The sequence below is a fragment of the Zerene cesonia genome, unplaced genomic scaffold (assembly GCF_012273895.1).
Source record: "Zerene cesonia ecotype Mississippi unplaced genomic scaffold, Zerene_cesonia_1.1 Zces_u004, whole genome shotgun sequence".
NCBI lineage: Eukaryota > Metazoa > Arthropoda > Insecta > Lepidoptera > Pieridae > Zerene > Zerene cesonia.
Window position 1 is genome coordinate 1,816,221 of NW_024045134.1, and position 21,604 is coordinate 1,837,824.

Here is a 21,604-nt window from a genome sequence, read left to right on the forward strand (position 1 = left end):
TGATTATAATCGTTATTTCGTATTACCACATAAGTATATTAATTAACGTTTAATTTTTTTTATACAAGTAATAAGATAATTATTTTACTTCAAAATAATTATCGTACATATAAGCTCTGATTAAGCTTCATTTATGTAATGACTTCGTAATTGGACTAATTAGGTACCAATTAATAAATATTGCTCTAAGTATCCATCACTAAATCTATCTGTACCTACAAAACCTAATATAATTATTATAATATAATTGATTTATATCGTAATCATAAAGATAACGAATCTTATATGTATATTGTTATAATTTACCTAGCTTTCTACTCACGATTTCGCTTGCGAAGGCAAAGGGAAATGAGATATTTCTCCGTGATTAAAAATAGCATATGTCACTCTCTAGTCTCCTAACTATCGTCATACGCAAATATCATATCATGCGAACGCTCCGTTGCGACATGCAAGAGAGACAAACAAACACTCATTTTCATTTATAATATTAGTAAGAAAACTTTTTATATTTTCACAAATAAGCAGAAACATTGCAGACAAAGTCATATAGCATAAAACTCAACACGTAATATTATAGAAAAAGTCATATTTCACATTTCAGTGAATACGGCTTTATAAAGCGAATCACATTTTCAAGCTGCATGAAGCCAATTAGCTTAGATTGCAGTCAACTGACCGTTGTATGCACTAGGGTTAATGACCGGAAGCCTTAAATACCACTAGGGCAATAGTTTATAGGTATTCATGTTACTCCTAGAAATATAGCATCAAGGTCTGTAACAATTTACGTCTGTATCGGTTAAACCGTTTTGTAGTAAATTTATCGTCTCGATAGCTTCTGCTCTATCTCGATAGTCGCTTAAAATAAGATATCAAATTAAAATGAATTAAAAGATTATAACCATATTTCTTTGAATAACTTCGAACTATAAAACATCGTTTCTGTCAGAATGAAAAAAAAGAGTATTATATAAAATGTATAAAATGGTATTATATAATATTAAGTTCGCCAGTATATCCGGCTATGAATTTAAAATAATAAAAGCTAGGAGGTTTAGATTATGGTATTCATAAATCAATATCGCAGAAATTGAAGATCTATGAATATTTAACAATCAAGTTTTCAACGTATTTCATATATTTACGCTATGTAAATTACGTGAGAGTTTTATCAAATATTACGCCACTTCGAGATTTTTCTTAATAATTGTATTACGTAAACACGTATCTTTAAAATTTATACTTTAATGAATAAGTCTATAAAATATTGTAACTGCTTTTTAGAATTTATGTTTGTCTATGGTCATAAAAGAGATGTATATCATAATTACTATAATAAGTTGATGAGCTTTATAAGATATTGTAATAGAGTTTAAATACAGAATGTAAAAGTTATTACTTTATATTTTTGTGTATTTGTAATGTAAAAAACAGATTTCATAAGAAAAACGCGTAGGTCACTTCGTTGATTACATTCATATTAAATTTATAAAATAGATAAAAAGTATCAAAGATAAACAAAAAATGAATTTCAATCAGCATTCTTTCATCAAATTAATGTTACAAGTAATAAAAATCAACTCGCTCAACTGGTTCGGAAAATCAGCAACATTTTGATAAATTAGTTTGAAATCAGGTTTAATTGCAATACAGTATAAATAAAATATAAACTTCGCCACATAATATTAGTTTTCAAATGAATGTGTACCGCAAGAAAACCACAAAGAAACATGACATTTTTTTTAGAATATTGCGGTGTGATTATTTAAAGATAACTAACTTATGTTTAGATATTATTTAAATGAAATATTTAGTTAAGAAAACATCCGGGATTCTGCCTAGAACATTATTTCTCAGTTATATTAATATTTGAGATTCAAAGTACGCGGTAACGATAGTTTAATCGGCTTGATTCTTTATATATGTTAATTCATTATAGAAATAATTCGTACAAAACCAATCCTATAGTTACATATTATAAAGTATTGAATTCAACATAAGGAAGAATGTCATGAAATTGAATACATCTTGATAAATATCATATTACGCAGTCTCCTATTCTCCTAAAGTTATAAAATACCTACTTACCATTTTCTCCAGGCGGCGAGGGAGCGCCGGCCCTTCCTGCGCCGCACCAGGCCCTCAGTCGAAACAACAACAGAATCCTTGGACGTCGAAACAACAACAAACAAATTCACAAGGCGCGGCAACAACAAATTCAAGAACCGAAAAACGGAAAAAGATGCGAGTGAAAAAGACAGGCCATCGTTGGAGAAACCGACGCGAAATGAGAAACCACAACGCTCGTTCGTACGCCGCCGGCCTGGTGGGGCGACCTGTAAGTTACATTCACATTTATTCGCACACGATTATACACCTTATACACTTACATACAATACAACACATATCTATATTCCTCCGTATTACAGATCACGATAGTATATTAATTGGTAGAATGTATAGCTACGGCGCAATTTATATTTTGCCGTTGAATGCATTGTATCAATGTGATCACTACGCCCTTGTTATGGACACGTAGTGAATTGACTTAGAAGTATGTTGATCTAATGATTACACGATGGTGACTCATTTGATTGGCTATGAAAAGGCATAGTACATAGATATGTACTATGCCTTTTTATTATATCCTATCCTATATCCTACTAATATTATAAATGCGAAAGTTTGTAAGGATGTGAGTGTGTTTGCTCTTTCACGCAAAAACTACTGAACCGATTGCAATAAAATTTGGTACGTAGACAGCTGGACAACGTGAATAACATATAGGCAACTTTTTATCCCGATATTCCTACGGGATACGGCCTTACGCGGGTGAAACCGCGGGGTGCAGCTAGTATTTTAATAAATCTTTATTAAGCACAGAGTAATTCATAAATCGAGAGGTCGCTTCTCAATATAGGTGTCCCCCTCATAAATTTTGCACACCCTTACATATAGATCTTCGTACGAATTTGATGGAATAATTTTCCATACATGCTCGCAGGTGTTCAGCCCAACCTGATCAGAATGAGATAGGTTTGTCTCCACTTGTGAGGGCAACAAAATATCTTGGATGTAAATCTCACGTGCGAAGCAAACTGTGTAATTGACAGAAATCTATTTATTATGTGTGTTTAAATAATGTATATAGCTCAAAAAATACAGATCAGTGAATAAAATGATTCCAAAAAGCTTCTAAAATACCTCTACATTGCCAAACAAGCGCTTGAGGTTAGGTTTTGAAATATTGGTATGTGAGTAAAGAAAATGTGCATTTCCTTAATTTTCCCTTCTATTTTATGAAAATTCCATATATAAATACCATATGCTAAATCCGTTAAACATTTTCTTATCTGCACCAATATTATAACGAGGACACTTTTGCATTTTTATATGTTTCAACGTTTCCACGCAAAAACCCCTGAACCGATTTCAAAAAATATTTCACCATTAGAAAGCTGTGACTTCACTAAGTTGACATGTGCTATATATTTACCACAGGCGAAGCCGCGGGGAACATCTTGTTATTAATATCGTTCAAACAACCTTAACCAACAACCTCAGCCCGTAGCATAACTAATTCACTTATTGGAAAGTTAATTGGTGGACCATGAAAATTATAAGTCTAGCTGACATCGTTCTGGTGAAAAGGCGGGAAAATCGTTTTTGATTTTTGTTTTCATATCGAACATTTTAACGATCAGTTTTGTAATGTTAAAATACTACTACCACAATGTATATGGGAATAAGCTATTTCTATAATCGACTAACTGACCCGGCAAACGCTGTTCTGCCTTACTCTTATCATTAAGAGGTATGAATAATAGATGTTGGCCGATTCTCAGACCTTCCCGATATACACACAAAATTGCATATGAATCGGTCCAGCCAATTTGGAGGTGTATGAAAACGAACATTGTGACACAAAAATTTTATATTAGAATATTACAAACATAGAAATAAGAACTTTTTGAAGAAAGACTATATATCGTTATAACATTACTGAATTACAATTTAAATTTATTTGATATTAGGTAAGACTTAATGAAATATACTCGTAGCCTGTCATAGGAATAAGATAGATTTTTTACTGATTTTTGAATTGTTCTTTCTTTTTTCATTTGAAAGAAACAATTTATTTTAACACACAAAACACAAAACACAAAACACACAAATAATAACACTACATAAAAACAAAAACAAAATAAATAAAACAGAAAATTATAATAAGAGAGGAATAAAAAAAAATTAATAAATATAAATTACGTGTGGTTGCGTGCCCCAAAAAAGGATGCAACTCAGTATATTTGAGGAAGAACACCTCAATACTGATCAAAATCGAACCACAAATTAGTAGTAAGCTTATATCTTTTCAATCGAATGTTTCCTCTTTACAATATTAGTGTAGTCAACTTAAGATCATGAATCACAAGCCAGTGATAAATAATACGACCAAAATATGAAACCATTGCACAATTCGTCCTTACACACAGATATACGACCTCCCCTATATGATCACGGTTCAATTATAGCCCTTATATAATGACCGTGACAAAGTTTACTCGTGACCTTACCTTATAAGCCTGTAAACACGCGTGGATTATCACGTGGTATACATGTTGTATTACATAGGTTTTTATTATACGTACTTATTAAACTATTAAGTTTGTCATTGTCCCATAAAACTTGCAATAAAATGGGTTAATAAATTACAGTCAAATTCTATTCTTATTAATGGAAAAATAAAGCTCACATCTAGTTATCGGCGTAAGCAAAGAGATTAGCTACAAAGTTGGAGCCAAAAAAGTCACATTTAGAGCTACTACTTTGGTATTCTAGGTTTTAGGTTGTTTTAGGTTCGAAGCGATGCACCTTTTTTTTATGTCATATCGGGCAACTGAGCTGGTGGTTCGCCTGATGGTAAACGATCACCACCGCCCATGAACATTCGCAAAGGTAGTGCCTCTGCGAATGCGCTGCCCGCTTTTAGTGGGTAAGGGAAAAGGAACGAATTCATGACAGGAAAGAAGGAATGGACTGGGATGGGTGAGGAAAAGGAAATAGGCCTCCGGCTCCCCCACTCACCGTACGAAACACAGTGGCATGCCACTATTTCACGCCGGTTTTCTGTGGGGGTGTGGTACTTACCCGGTGCGAGCTGGCCCAATTCGTGCCGAAGCGTGCTCGACTCCCACAATAAAACCTGGGAGAATTATTCCCACGAAAGTGTATATATAAATAGATAAATTACTAATTCCAAAAAAAGCGGAATGTGACATCGCTGTAAACATCATTGTCCTCTTTAGAGGTCACCATAAAATACACTTACAGAACCAGTTTATTTTCACACCTGTTTCACATCCTTGCCTTTTCACTCTTGATGTGTTAATGCCGGATGGATGAATTTTAATGCACCTACGTATGCAGGCACGTCAATATTAAAATATCTGAAATATTTTTTACTCTTCAGACATGCATTTGAGTTTAATAAAAGAAAAATCAGGTGAATTATTTGTTTTAAAATTCAAAGATATGAGAGTTGAGCTATATTGAAAGAGTAGAAAAAGATATAGATCATCTCTGGTCTCTATCGTAATGTATGGATATAGATCTCATACTCTGGACATCTTCTTCGTTAATTTACTTCAGGCAGTCCCACTTTTTTATCGATTATTCAGTAACTAGCTTTTGCCCGCGGCTTCGCACGCGTTAAATTCGCAGTAGTTTAATACATGTTATCATACATATAAACCTTCCTCTTGAATCACTATTTATTAAAAAACCCATCAAAATCCGTTGCAAAGCTTTAAAGTTTTAAGCATACATAGGGACATAGGGACAGAGAAAGTGTTTTTGATTTATACTGTGTAGTGATGTGTGTATGTAGAATATGTCTTTACCTCAGCAGACAGTGAATGTGCTGTCAATAGACCTACTTCTACCGTTCAATTCGTAGATTAGTAAAAATATATATACAGCGTATATAAATACATACGCTAATAACCTCTGTCTCTGAACTATTCAAAAATTGTTAATGTTTGGTTATATTGCGAATAAATCCTTTAATAGCGACTCAATTATTTGAAATTAATTCCAAAGTTTAGCAAAAGCGTATTTATTAAAACGATTAACGTGTGATTGATTTACAACCTCAATTTAAAAATTCAATCATTGAGTTACAAACCACGTTTGGAAGTAATTTCTTGGTCCATTAGGGAAGAGATAAATAATGAGAAATTTCGATGATGGTAAAATATCATGCAACGATGAGGGTCGCTCGGTTCTCACGCGAACAAACGTTTAACGCGTGTATTTGGCAACGCTGGCTTGCAAAACATGTTTTCGGTTGACTGTCACACACCACGAATTAAATAGTAGCCTCTGATACCCGATTTGAGATAACGAAATACATTAAATCGTATGTTAACGACATAGGACTTATAATTATGTCGCGGACGAATTCTAACAAGCACCCGTAGCCCCTTCACTTATGTGGCTCGACGGAACACAGTGGGGTTTTAGTCGGTAGGAATCCGACATAACCCACGACCTCTTCCCCGGGGGCCGTGGGTATCTATGCAAGATTTCCCCACTATAAAAAAAAGGACTTATAATTATGCAAGTTTTTTCATGTTTGCTAATGTATACTAAAATATTATAAAGCTGAAGAATTTGTTTGTTTGTTACAACGCACTAATTTCAGGAACTACTGGTTCGATTTGAAAAATTCTTTCAGTGTTAGATAGCCCATCTATTGAGGAAGGCTTTAGGATATATATGTACCACCGGCGAAGTCGAGGCGGACCGCTAGTAATAGTATAAAATAAAACATGCAGTAAGTTCAGGAACTCTAATAATATCACTTATTATTTTATCAATTTTTATCAGGTACGAACTTGGTGAGAACCACTTATCAAATAGAATTAAGTTTATCCAAACATCGAACAATAATTTAACTGTCTCTTACAAAATTATATGTATTCGCAATGTATGTCTAGTTCGCATTTAGACATCCATTCTAATGTATTAGATTGTTTTACCTATTTAAAAGACTAAAATTAGGAATCGCGAAGTGTAAATGGTCCGATCTAGAACTATTTTGATTTCATTTGTATATTTGTGTATATATCCGTATATTTGTGCATTAAGAGGTTCACAAATCTTCTAATTCAGTTTGTCGTTTATCAGCCAGTAAACATCGTGATAGTATAAAATACAAGAATTTACCGACTACATTTATTAATTTCAATAAGCAATGCTTAAAAATCGATACGGAAATTGTTCATACTAATACTCTAGCATTCACAGAATGCGGTAAATTCTATTAGAAAAAAAAAACGATTAGTTAGAAATATTCCGCGTATTTAGACAAGGAATGTAATTATGAAAGAACTTATTGGCGTTTTCAAGACATCATTTACTCACAGTATTTTTACTTGTATCATAAAAATTGTAAGAAAGCAAATGGCTGTATAAATGTAAATAAATTAATAAATGTGTTATAAATTATATTTTTACAGATATAAGGAAGAGACGTTTAAGACTTTTCATACGGTCAGGTTCATCAAAGCGTAGGGCGAAGTATTATTTTCCCAATGAAATAGCAATCGAATTATCTGAAAAACTTTTTGGCTCCTCCAAGGGCCTTTCCCGTCTGAAAATAATATTTTTTTAGCGTTATTAGCGGTATCAAAAATAAATGTATTACTATAAGCTTATAGCATAATTTACATTTTTAATAATCTAATTTATCTAATTCCCTTTTATTTAATATCATAAAAAAGGTTCGACATCACTGAAATGCCACAATCTTTCAAAATTTAACTCAGATCCATAATTTTCAATCGCTCCGACCTAGAGGTCGGACCGCCTAGTGAAAGTACCTAACCGGTCAACTTTCTTCCATAGTTACATAACCACGCTATTTATGACAGTTTTTACGTATTATATAAGTATCGTAACATGTTACACGTGCTCTAGAACCGACTGATTATTGCTAAAATGTTTACACGCGACTCACGATGGCCTAGTTTTGATTGTATTTGGTTCCATGAAAGAATGGAAGTCTTATTTAACATCAGATGGAAACCTGGCTGTTTATAATCAAAAAAGTCGAAGGTAACATTTTTAAACGACTATATAGAAAAATCTTAGTCGTTTATACAGGTATTTAGGATGGCGTTAGTTTATATGAAGGAAATAAAAGGGATGTACGTTGGGATATATATTTATACGTACGATATTGGACATACAATTATTATACGTAAGTATATTGTGTTTGATGTCTTCAATTTCAATAAATTCAATTTAGGTTATGCTGATACATTTAAAAAATACACATGGAAGTATATATATAAGATGTTTTTTATCTCATTTTATTAATAGTCTCTCAGCTATCTTAATGGCTTTTATGAAATTACTGAAACAAATTAAAATGTCCTTAGCGGGCTTTAGGCTAGGCTAGGTATTTTACAAATCTATTATTTTATATAACAATCTCTCAACTTAGCATAAATATTTTTACAATAATCACAAGAAAGCAGTAATTTTCCATCTTTAAAAATGCTTTACACAAAGCAGGTATTTAGACAAATACAACATTTATAAGGTATTTAATTAAAACTTGCTCTAAAATAAATAGAAAGACGCCTAAATATGTCGCAAAAGTATTACCAACCGTGAGAACGACCTATTTTTCATCACGACCGTTGCGTTTCACTTGCTGACGCATTTTTCATTAATTTTCTCTTGTGAAATGTTCACATTAAAACACGCTACGCAATGCTATGAATTTACAACCGACGTTCCCAAAAACGGAGTGGGTTCTCAATTAGACTGTCTTTGGCGTGATTTCGTTTGACAGGAAATTAATCATTTGATCTCATTTTAGAATCTGGATGGAATCTAAGAGGTACCACTCCAGGAATATCGGCGATCTTTTCTTGAACAAAAGATTTGTCATGATAATTTTAAAATATTAATAATCGATGGACTGCCTCCACAACTTCATGAATAGGTATTCAAACAATTTTGACGATTTAATGGAAAGAATAGTTTCATAAAGTACATAAGATTAACAGTCAACTTTTATGTCAATAAAAAGTTTCTATATTTAAACCATTATGTGGAAACAGCAAATTACAAATGTCAATATACTTAGCAACCTCTACCACAGATAACATAATACACTAGTACCGCTGCTATTAAAATCATTATATGCTGTATGCACCAATTTAGCTAGTTGCCACACGAATGTTTCGAAACGCCGTGAAAGAAATTGGAGCGAATAAACTAGAGTCAATAACATTATGGTGTTGTTGAGGTTGTGACATGCGCGATTTATAAGTTAATTGAATCATTTGGTAGCGTGAGCCAAGAAGCGTGTTAAAGAGTTGTTATAATTAAACTAGCTGTTGACCGCAGCTTTGCCCGCGTGGTTAAATTAACTTTCATGCTACATACTGTCAAACCGTATTCTATCCCCTTGGAGGTTACATTTAATAGCATTATTTTAGCGGATGCATACATTATAGTCCTAACTTTATTTCCTCATGCCGAATTTCAGCCCGATCGGTCCTAGATAATCACATATTTTCCACCTTCTATGGATAGAAAATTAACAGAAATATATAAGATTCTTGATATTTTGTCTGTTATATAAATAATTTAATTTGTTAACATAATATCCATATTAACCGGAATTTAATTTTCCACGCCCATACCTTCGAGGAATTACTATTAAATAACATTGTTTACTAGATTCCCGCCCACATCTTAATTGTTAATATTTATTCACATCGTCACTCAGGGGAAATATCGCCTTAGATATTTTAATTTCCACCATCTTCTGGCCCCTTTTTATTTTCGATACAAAAAGCAGCTGCTATTTCGATATGTAGGTAAACAGAAAATACACATTCTCATAGAATATTATATTTAATCAAAGTATTTAATAAGTATAAGGGGTTCAGAAAAACCATTTTTACTTTTTGTAAGTAATAATAAAACGTGATTATTGAAATCAAGATAATAATAAATTTTACAATACTATGTAATGACGTAATTTCATTCCCCATTAATTTCTTATGATGTACATTGTCTGAACAATTTCACATACCTATTTATTCCCACCTCGAAATCTTATTGGAACTGTTTTTTCTTATCAATTAACTTTTTATTCAAACAATAATCACCTGATTGTTTTACTTCTATTGTTTCTGTTTCTGATAACCATAGCTAACACATTATTCTTTTGTTTGTTATCTGTTGCCTTGTACTTTCAAATTAGAATGGAATTTGAATAACATTTGTAAACAATAAACACGCTCAAAAAATGAATCACAATATATAATTACATTATTGTATGTACTTTTGATGATCAAATCTTTATAAAAAGAGTAAAATGAAATAAATTTGTCAAATACAAACCACACTAAGATTATAAATGTGTAAGTTTGTTTATTTGGAAGTTTGTTCGTCAGTCACGTTGAAACTACTAAACGATGAATTGCGACAATTTGATGGCGATTTGTTTATTTTCATTTATCATTATTTGCGTATTGCTTTATATAATTAAAGTCTTAATTTGAGCGACCGTTATCTGCTATTTCTAATGCATTCGTCTCGAGTTTATTGCGTCGTGACGCACAATCCCCAATGCATTGGGACACTCGTTTCCTGTTGTTTATCGCTTCAAGTGTTTCCAACAATCATTCGTGTCGGTGAAGGTGCAGTCCATTGTACATCTTCCACGCGGAAGGTTACCAAATAATGAACTCAATGTGCTTATTGTTGCAACTGAGTGCGTGCGCGCAACGTCGAAACTCATTGTGGTAGGAAGTCGTTATAAATGAAGATTTATTAGTTGGACTTGGAGGTGATGATAATTAAATGTTAGAATGTGAAGAAATTACACCGTATTATTTAATTGCGTTTTTTGTAGGATATTTTATGATGGATGCTCAATTTCTGTTTTATGCTGTCACGGTCCTTGTTAATACAATGTAGAAGAAAAAAGAGCATTAAATAAAGCTTAAAAATTACTAGCTATGCTTTTAACGATGTTTAGTTTATTTTATTTTACTTCAGCGTGAGACAAGATAGCTCTTTCTTTCTCATCCGAAAAATGGGTCAAGCAGCTAGCTAGTCTTATAAATATGGCATACAGAAAGTTATCTTCTATTTAGTTTTAAGAATCTCAACATCTGAATATCTTCTTTACCACGAACCATTTCCCCAGCCACCACCTCTGTATCAACTACATCGACCACGATCGCGCCATCAAGGAGACCTTTCCGCGTGGCCAGTCGCAGACGACCCTTCACTCCCTCTACCACCAGTACCACCACTACCACCACACAAGCAACCACCCAGGTCCTAGAGAGCGAGGAATCGTTGCAGGAGATTGATACAGGTAAATAGGTTAGAGAAGAAAAAGAAAGAAATAGAAATTACCGGATATCCAGTTTCATTTTGACTGTTCAACGAGTTCATGGGATTGCCCCATCATATATTTTCACAAAATCCCCGTAATTACTTCCTATGGTCAACTTGCTTCAGAACGTCTGCGGTCGATTACGTTACAGCACCTTTGTTATAGCCCTCTCTTTTGACTTATAAGTGGAGTCAAAATACAATATAACTTTAAATTTAGCGTCTGATTTCTTGTTTTCCCTATTTATCGCTCGTTCTGTTTTTACTGTCCTTTAAATCGCACGTTTGCCACCAGACGCGTACGAAGAGCCGTCCCAAGCTCCGGGCGGGTCCGGGAACGCGAGCGTGCAGTACCGGCGGCCGCTGCAGCTGCCGCGCGAGGACCAGCGGCCGGCCGCCAGCTCGGACGACGCGCGCGAGCGACACAGCAAGAAGTACAGCGCCAGCTTCCGCAACCAGATCAGTGACGTCACCGAGGGGACGCTCGCTGATGGTGAGCGAATGTTCTAGACGATTATACTCTTCTGTTTGCTGTTTTACGTGTATTGCTCAGTCTTTTACGGAATTACAATGTTTAAAAATAGTAAAAAAATATGTCATTTTTCAGATTTTAAGTTTTCCGATTACAATACATATATTTTTTTTATTTTTGATTGCTATACAAGACATAAATTTATTAGCGTAACTTAAAAATGAATGAATCAGAAAAGAAATAGCGTATATTTAACCGACCAATGTCCAACGAAAGGTCTAGTGAAACCCACTTATTAACTTTCAGATTACAACTCTGAAACGGCTGTAGCTCTAGCAGCGCACCAGCTCCTCGCGGCGCCTGTGCCGATAGTGCCAGAGTACGACGAGCCCAAAACGACGCGAAGGCCAAAAACCACACAGACCATCGTCGACTACAAATACACCAGCCCCTATTACACTGAAGAATACAAAACTCAGGATTTCACCGAGGAATACTTCAGAACCGCCCAAACTCCGACGCGGCAAGGCCTCGTCGAAACCTCGACTCCCTACTACCAATCTGACGTTACGTCCACTTACTTCACAGATAGCACAAGAGTCCCATCTACAGAATCTAGCACTAGATCACGGACCACGTACACAGCCACAGCAGACTTCACCGACACCGGAATATACACTAGCACTCCCGAAGCATTCAATACAAGAACCACATATGCTAACGCACCAGAAACCTTCACCAGATCTAGAACATATGCCACCCCACCTAGACCCTCAGGTGTTTCCATCACCGTAGGCTCCGAGGGTTCAGGGGAATCTACAGCCAAATTCACTTACGATACATTCCCGTCCACAACCTTCAGTGATTTCGAAACTAGGGTATCTAGACCCAGACTATCCACCACAATTAATCCAACAGTTAGTGATTTAAACGTACCAACAGCTAGATTCACTACGAGTGGAGCTTCGAGCTATCCTTCTACTGTCCCTAACAAATTCCCTCGACCGGCTGGCTTCTCCCCCAATTTAGTGAGCCTGGGCTTTGAATCCGAAGGTCAGTCCACGTTGAGGCTGGAGTCGAATCCAGGACCGTCTACGGCGAGGTACTTTGGGTCCAGTGACAAAGTTCCAGTGGAAGTTTCTACTGATAACGGTCCAAGTCAGGAACCTTCGTACTTTACGCGGGAATACCTTCTGGAGTCTCCCGTCACTAAAGCTTACGATGGTAAGTTTTTAATGTTTTGACTGTAATTGACTGTAAAATAAAGAACTACTCGTTATTTACTTTAGAACCGTGGAAAATTAAGTAGAGTAATAATAGATAATGTTTAAAAATCTCTTATAACAATAACCATACAACAACTTGATAATCCTAAAGACAAACTCCTGGTTTGAGATACTGATAATCGATATCAAGCTCTTTATTTCCTAACCGATGCTAAATTACTATACTATAAATATAATACGTGATATTGCTCAATATATTTTATCAATTCACTAGCTGTGTCCCGCGGTTTTACCCACGGAGTACTGAGGCCTAAATCCTTCCTCAATAATTGGGCTATCTAACATTGAAAGAATTTTTGAAATCGGACCAATAGTTCCTGAGATTAGCGCGTTCAACCAAACTCTTCAGCTTTATAATATTAGTATAGATTTTCCTCAGTAGTACTCCATTGCCAACAAAAATAATATCAAAACAATATTTCCAGATGAATACCAGTACTTGTCTCCCATAACAACACCACGCACAACCACCAGAAAACCTCCAAGAAGGAAAACAGTCTACAGAAGAATCTCCACAACACCTCGTCCCACCTCAGCCTTAGTTCCTGAAACGATAAAGCCTCGCCAAACGACTAGAAAACCTTTCGAGAAAATACCAGTTACTGAAAAAGATACGAAACAAACAGTGAAAAATGTAAAAGAGAGTTCGAATGGAATTAAGCCGCTTTCTGAATACGACTATTATGACGATAGTCAAGAGAAAATGGGAGTCAAATATGAGAAGGAGAACAAGGTCTTTATAGACAGCAAAGGTAAGAATTAACATAACGTTTTGATATAGAAGAACGCTCGAATATATCACAAATAAAAAAAACCTACTTTCACAAAAACGACGAAGATTTTTGTTATTTTATTCTTTATTGTAAACAATAAAAAAATCAAAACAGATATATTAAAAAAAAACACCTGAAGACTATATTATTTAATTTTTAGTTTTGTAGCATTGAAATGCTTTATATATTTTATTACATGAGAAATTTTGAAAGAATAGAAAAATTTTATTGGTTATGATGGTTCTTAATCATCTCAATAGATGGCACGGGGTGCCCCTTAGGCACATGAAACCGAAAGAGTAGAAGAAATTCGATTACTGTGGCGGGATATATAATTATAAATATTATTTTCTCAGGCAACATTGAATGTCTGGACATCGGCAACTTCGCTCACCCGACGTCTTGCAAGAAGTTCATATCGTGCGCGCGGATCCGCGGCGGCTCAGTGCTCGGCTGGGAGTACATCTGTCCCAAAGGTCTCTCCTTCGATCCCGTGGGAGGCATTTGCAATTGGTCTGCTGGATTGGGTTGTCAAGAAAAAGATATATAAAAAAATTATTTTTCTTTTATTTGAAATGACAGTTTTTTTATGGATTGACATTGACAAGTTCGTTGTGTTATTATGTTGACAGAGGGCGCTGTAATAAAATGTTGCCCTGTGAAATTATATTGTTGCAATTTCTACTTAAATTGTTTGTAATATAAATCTAGTGTTTTATCTTTGTGATATTCCGGACTGATATTATCCGTCCTTTTTGATTATACTAAAAACAAAATACGTTAAGTTTGTTAGAAAAGCAACAAATTTCTTTTATAATGTAAATTTTTAAGATTCTCTGATTTTTAACTAAGTCAAAAGATATATCCACTATATCTATTTCTAAGACTAGAAACTTAATACTCATTATTATTTTTTAATCTAAAACAAAAGGTTTCCTATTTTACTTTTGCAATCTACTTTTATTCACTGCCATTTTTTCTCTTTTATTTTTTATATTATTTTTTTACATCAAAATGGAATAATGTATCTATTCTAAAATCTAAATCAAAGAAATACTGAAAAGTATTTCACAATGTGCCTTAATGATTATATATAATTATAGCTATAAGATATTTTATAGTTAGACAAATAAAATATACAATCGAATGCGTGTTTTTTAATTTATTACCTTTTAACGAATCTGATTTGACTTCTGTTCTCGTGAACAATACAAAAATTATTTTGAAAGTTAATATTACTTTTATTATGTTATCTGTGGTTATATCATATGGCACCTAAAGAAAGCTCTCAAGATTAATCATTAAACAAAAAGTATCCTAAAAACTCTCGACCTACGTTTTAGGGAGATTTTTTTTCACTTTGATAATTTCGCCGAAACTGTAGAATTTCAGAAAAATCAGGGGCATTATCTGTCGAGTAAAACAACACAATATTAATTCCATAATTTTTTACAATGTTCGTTTACTAATATTAACATAACCGATGCCGACGCACGTCATCTTCACTTTCTGAGCGACCACCTGCTCCTCATCAGAATCTTCGTCTTGTTCCCGCAGTACTTCCAGCTTGAACATCACTCCGAAAAACTCTTTTAGGTGTTGGAGGAATTTTATTGTGTACTCTGATAATGGACCGACCTGGAAAATCATCATTTACACTTACACTTACTTCTTTGAATATAACACAGATATATAATATTATATCTAAGCATTGACTATGTATACTCTAAGATCAATACAGAATCATAAAGACAATTCTCACTAAATTTAAACACGATTTTATCATAAAATCAATTTAATCATGCCAAGTGCTCTTATACAGAGTTTATTTCATTCTGGTGGTCGTTATCAGTTGAATAAGATGTTTTTTTGTTTGACTGTATTATCAGCATTTAATTGAGAAAGTGTGAATTAAACCTATCCATTTAAAGTGGGTCAAAATCCTTAGTCTGAATTTTGACGAAATATATATCGAATAGATTTTGAAGACATCAGATATACTTAAGATACAAACATAGATTTGAAGCTAATAAAAGAGTTTAAAAAGGAAAACATAACCCACCACAGCTTCACTAACATCCTTCTGCCCCAGCGCCATCCACAAAGCCAGCAGCCACTGTAACGAGGAATCCACCGCTCCCCCTCTGTGTATCTCATCCAGCAACCTCATTGCACACTCCTTGCCGAGGTCTTCTGGTAATGTACTACTTCTGGTGCCAGCTTCTACTGATTTCTGTAAATGTTTATATCTTAGTTAGTTATGTTTTCTAGTTATTAGTCAATGTGAATGTGTGGAAAAAATTAATATTAAAAAAAAATATATATTTAAATATTTGCCAAGAAAATATACAGAAAAAGGGAATAAGTTATAATGTTATGTTAACATTTACCATTTATCTTCAAATTTATTTGTTATAGAAAATACTACAAAACTTACAAGAAAAAAGACTATTTGTAATACTCACAGCTTCAGCACAATAAAATGTTTTATCATTGGTTTCTGCTACAAGACTGATGCCGAACCCTGGACTCTTTCCTGCATTCGACCCACGACATTGATCTGTGTTTATATATACATCTGGGAGGAAGTTAAGCATCACCTGAAATAAAATACCATATTATTAAAGAATAGTTTAAAAGAACTGTTTCATAATAATCTATTCAGAAAATTGCTTCATTCTTCTCTTATGTCTGTTATAAATAAAAAAATGGAGATTATTATCTAATATTATTTGGAATCGTAACTAAAAATCTGCCTTTTTAAAAATAAACCCATTTCTTGTTAATTTTGGCTTTTATTATAATATAACAATATATCCACAACATCAAATTACACATTTTATGTTTTTCAAGTATCTAACAATAAAATGACCTTACCCCCTTTGCGGCTTCAACAACTCTATTAGCCATAGTGGGAGAGACCCTTAAAGCATACACAACACCTCTTATTCTCTTCACTAGACCCCATTTTGTCCATTGCAGTGGCCTTAAATGTCTCCTGACTGGACATTTGAAGACTATTTCACCTCCACCGAGGGGTGGAGCTCCTGAAAATTAAATCCAATTTATCATTTATGACCCATTCATCATTAAATAACTACAGATAATTATAGAACATAGATGTTATGGTTGATGCTCATAGATAGCTGGACAACTTGAAAAATCAAACCACAGGGCGCTGCTATTCTACCATATAGGAACATATTCTATAACTATGATGAACATTTTAATATTTTACTATAAGGGCATTGAATACATATCAATTACAGTTTGACCAAGTCAGACTACTATGAGAGGTACACTAACATTACAAATACAGCTTACCTCTTCTCACCACTTTCAGTTCTAAACCATCATCTACAAGTATAAACTTCAATAGTACAGGCAGTGCTGCCGTCTTAACCTTGTCAACAGACACATCCAAGTCATGATGCGTCACTCCTTGTAGCACTGCATTTAGTGGTTCTTTACAGAATGGGCCAAGAGCTAAAAGAACTTCTAAATAATAACCTGAAATGTAATGTAAAAGTCAATTTTGCTAGATAAGCTTGATGAGAGTTTCACTGGTCACTTTGGGAATTGAAAATATAAAAATATTTAGAAACAAAAAAATTTCTAATTTCAATCGCCATTACGCTCTGTTTCCTATGACGAAGTTATCATTTTTGGAACGGAAATATAATGTATAAAAACAACTTTGTTTTACTTTTAAAACAATTAATAAAAAGTTCAATCTATTAAGGTTTTAATGACTAATTTCAAAATTGTATAGGATTAAAATAATTAAGTCCTAATAAGGCAATATTTAATCTTGATAACTAACCTATGCCTCGTTGTGGACAGCATGTGTGAGTAACCTGGCCTCCAATTAATATTCCGGGCTGGAAGTAAAGGGATGTGCCAGTCTCGCTCAACTCTACGCGGGTACCGTTAGTTATTTTATCAAGCAGTCGTATTAAGTTCACTTCATACTCTCTGAGTCCAGGATCATCATGAGAACTTCGAATTTCCTCGATCCTCACGGAGCGACCGCTAAGTGTGGATAATAATAGGCGTTGGCGGAAAAAATTGCTTCCCTTATAGATTAGAACGTCATTTTGAACCACAGCCGGCATTGTAGTCGATAATTTTTAGTGTATACTTTTTTAATATTTACAAAATAACATGGTCTATTTTGGATCGCACGTGGGTTAACTCCTTATCAAAACAAAGCTGACACTTAACAGTGACAGTGACAGGGACGGAACTCATTATGTGAATCAGAAATTCACACAGTATTTAAAATTGTTTTAATTATGTATATATAATTAAAATTTGTATATTTTAATAACTTCCTTCACTAATACGCATATATTATCCTATCTGGAAATTTATTAGGGAAATAACATCATAAAATGCACCCGAATATATTATAAAAAAAGTGATTGAAAAGGAAAACCGGAGTGATGAAAAATGATAAAAAAAAGAATGCAGCCTAATGCGTCAAAATACTTCACTGAATTTAGTTTCTAATAATATTTTTCCACGGAGGTTTGTATAATATGCTTATTGATGCCACTCGCCACCATGGATGCTGGCGCAGCAACGCGCGTCGGGTACTTGAGGCACAGTTAGATAGGCATTATAAAGTTTGGTATCGACCAACAACACATGACACATGTCACTACCACAGTATCACTATTCTTTACGTCAAAAAGCGACATTTCATTTCAGCGATCAGACATGTGTTTATTTTGATAGCAATTAACAATTTTACTAAGACTGTATTTTTTATATTCTGACGATGAAAGTAGTAATTGGTGACGTCGTTTTACCGGGTGATTATTGCGATGAAATATCAACCGTTGGTGCCAAGTCAAAAGTTGTAATCGGTCCGGGGTTACGAAAAGAAACTGACCATGTTTTTGTTACAAAACCTGGAGTTTTGAGGAAGCGAAATCCAAATACCTTCTGGGTAGACAGTTACCAGAAACGATACGTACCATCGAAGGGCGAAAATGTCATCGGCGTAGTTGTTCAAAAGGCGGGGGACATATTTCGAGTCGATGTGGGAGGAAGCTGTACTGCGGCGTTATCATATCTATCTTTCGAAGGTGCTACAAAGAAGAACAGACCAGAAGTTCAAATCGGAGATGTTGTATATGCGAAAATGCTAGTCGCAAGCAAAGATATGGAACCAGAGCTAGTTTGCGTGGATTCGCACGGCAAAAAGGGGCGCCTTGGCGTGTTAACTGACGGTTTTGTTTTTAAATGCTCATTGAATCTTATAAGAAAAATACTTAATCCAAATTGCCCGCTACTAGATTCTATTAAAAACGAGTGGCCTTTTGAATTAGCAGCGGGTATGAATGGTAGGATTTGGATAAAAGCAAACACAATGAGAGAAACAATAGCTGTAGGTAATGCCATATTGGGCGCCGAATACCTTAGCAATGAAGAAATTAAGAGTATTTGTACTAATATAGCCACTATTCTAGCTGGACATATTTCATAATAATTTGTTTATAAATATTGTGGTGCATTAGGTTTAAATAAAACAGACAAGAACAGTGATGGGAGATTTATTTTGGCAAATGCAACTAACCTAGTAACGGAAATCTCAATACGTGTGTAACACTACTCAGACATCCAACTGTACAACATCTGTACTTAATGCAATGATTACTTTTACCAATCGATATGAAACAAAATGGTTTCAGCTTGTCAAGTACAATTATACAAACTGTATATCATCTCAGCAAACTATAAGTCAAGAAATAACAAAGTTAATTCACTTTAAATCACATGAAACTAATCAAATAGGTGGGGTAAAAGTAAACCTGTCTTATAACCCTAATTAAGCAAATACAAATAAACAATTTTTTCAATTGATCAGACCTTATTTCCCATAAGGATGATGTTCGACAAGTAAAAGTAACCGTTTGTCAAAACTGCAAAACTGATTGTGTCAAACTATGAATAATTAATTGATCAAGTCGGGCCACTTGCTCTATATACATATCAATGTGGCCTGTACTCCATTATCAATACATAACATTATCATAATAATAATAGGAGTTGAGTGACCAGAATAAATTTCTATCTTATTTTATAATAATTTAGTAAACAATAAAATAACAATTACAAGCTATTTAACTTTATACATTAGTTAAGCTATGTTTATGTTTTTACAATTTTTACATTTCATCATAGACAATAGTTTACATTAGTAGGAAAATAAATACAAAATGCATGTTCTTTAAAAAGCTACAATTTCACCTTAATTAGAAAGCCTCTTGTAAAAATAAAATTTCATTATGTAAGGGATGATTTTTGAATCACATTGCTTTATAAATTTATAGGGTAAGATAATTTTTTAGATGTAGAATATTATGTTTATAATACAAGTTAGAAAATGACTATAATGGTATTGTAATGAAGTCTTGAAATTTTTTTTATAAAATTGATAAAATCAAATTTAATTATAACATTTCAAGGTGCCAATTTTTATCTACATCTATACAAAATATGTTCACTCAATATGTGAATATTCATTAATGATAATAGAAGAAATACAGATTAATAATATATTTACAATAAATTCACAAACTAATCATACAATCAATATTTTGATTGAAGACTTATCTATTTTTAAGATACAATTCCCTTGAAAAAACCCTTATTAACTTCAATAAAATTCTTGTTGTGTGCAATTGAAAATCTATAAAATACTTTGATCATTATGATTTCATAAAAAATTTAATTAAAAAGGTGGAAAATGAGTAAAAACTACTTTCCAGTATTCACCTACATTTAGAGCAGAGAGAGAATTTTATGTGATTGTTGTGTATATACAAGAATTGATAAAAAATTATTGTTACATTAAATAACCATTGCACACAACAAAAAGCTCCACACGCTATGTACAATTATATTAAACGCAGTCGAATTTTCAGTATTTACTTACAAATACGAAAATACTATAATCTATTGACATCAGAGATCAGAGCTTAACAAGTGATAAAGTATGGTGCTTTCTCGTTACAATACTAAGTAGCAAGGACCCGTTCGATTCTTACTTTAACATTATAATTATAAAGTATAATGAGCATTGCCTTTAAGACATTGAGGTTCTGTTTCTCAAATGTCATATTAACAATAATATTAATATTGTTAATGTGAAAGTGACTCTGTCTGTCTGCCTCTTCTTTACATTTAAACGGCTGAGCCACTTTAGATATAATTTTGTACAAGGATAGTTTTAGATCCGAGAAAGGTATATAGATAATAGAAAAGGGAACGGAAGTTATGTGAGTAAAACCCAGTGACTATTACTTTACCTTTGACAACTCTAATGGGAAGCTAGGCATTAAGAATATCTCTATCTGTTCATATGTAACACTTTCTTTGGTAAACCACTATGATTTGCATGAAAAATTTGAAATAAAAATTAGTAGAGGACCCAGGATCAAAGGTATGCTACATTTTTAAAGAAATTTCTGTATGGCTGACATGGTTTCCACCATGGATGAAATCACCGGTCATAATTAGTATATATCATAGGTGTAGTGTAACTATATTTATTTGCTTGGATTCCAATGACGCAGCTTTTATTAGTGTCCAATTTAACTTTCTTTATAAAAAGCATATGGATCTGA

General features: G+C 33.6%; 3 protein-coding genes across 3 annotated transcripts; 2 read left to right on the top strand and 1 right to left on the bottom strand.

Moving 5' to 3' along the window:
• Nucleotides 1–1,699: 1,699 nt before the first annotated feature.
• LOC119838626 (mucin-5AC-like) lies at nt 1,700–15,047 on the top strand. The gene is made up of 7 exons (XM_038364645.1): nt 1,700–1,758; nt 2,073–2,341; nt 11,243–11,416; nt 11,732–11,929; nt 12,215–13,132; nt 13,620–13,946; nt 14,324–15,047. Exons 1-7 carry the CDS (start codon nt 1,700–1,702, stop codon nt 14,515–14,517), a joined length of 2,139 nt encoding a protein of 712 aa, XP_038220573.1. The 3' UTR covers nt 14,518–15,047.
• A 353-nt stretch (nt 15,048–15,400) lies between these two features.
• LOC119838752 (probable RNA 3'-terminal phosphate cyclase-like protein) lies at nt 15,401–18,194 on the bottom strand. The gene is made up of 6 exons (XM_038364851.1): nt 17,791–18,194; nt 17,292–17,477; nt 16,845–17,014; nt 16,433–16,567; nt 16,030–16,200; nt 15,401–15,605 (listed from the first exon to the last, which is right to left on the bottom strand). Exons 1-6 carry the CDS (start codon nt 18,080–18,082, stop codon nt 15,417–15,419), a joined length of 1,143 nt encoding a protein of 380 aa, XP_038220779.1. The 5' UTR covers nt 18,083–18,194; the 3' UTR covers nt 15,401–15,416.
• Nucleotides 18,195–18,641: 447 nt separating this feature from the next.
• On the top strand, nt 18,642–19,520 carry LOC119838699 (exosome complex component RRP40). The gene has a single exon (XM_038364780.1). It carries the CDS (start codon nt 18,751–18,753, stop codon nt 19,459–19,461), a length of 711 nt encoding a protein of 236 aa, XP_038220708.1. The 5' UTR covers nt 18,642–18,750; the 3' UTR covers nt 19,462–19,520.
• Nucleotides 19,521–21,604: the final 2,084 nt, after the last annotated feature.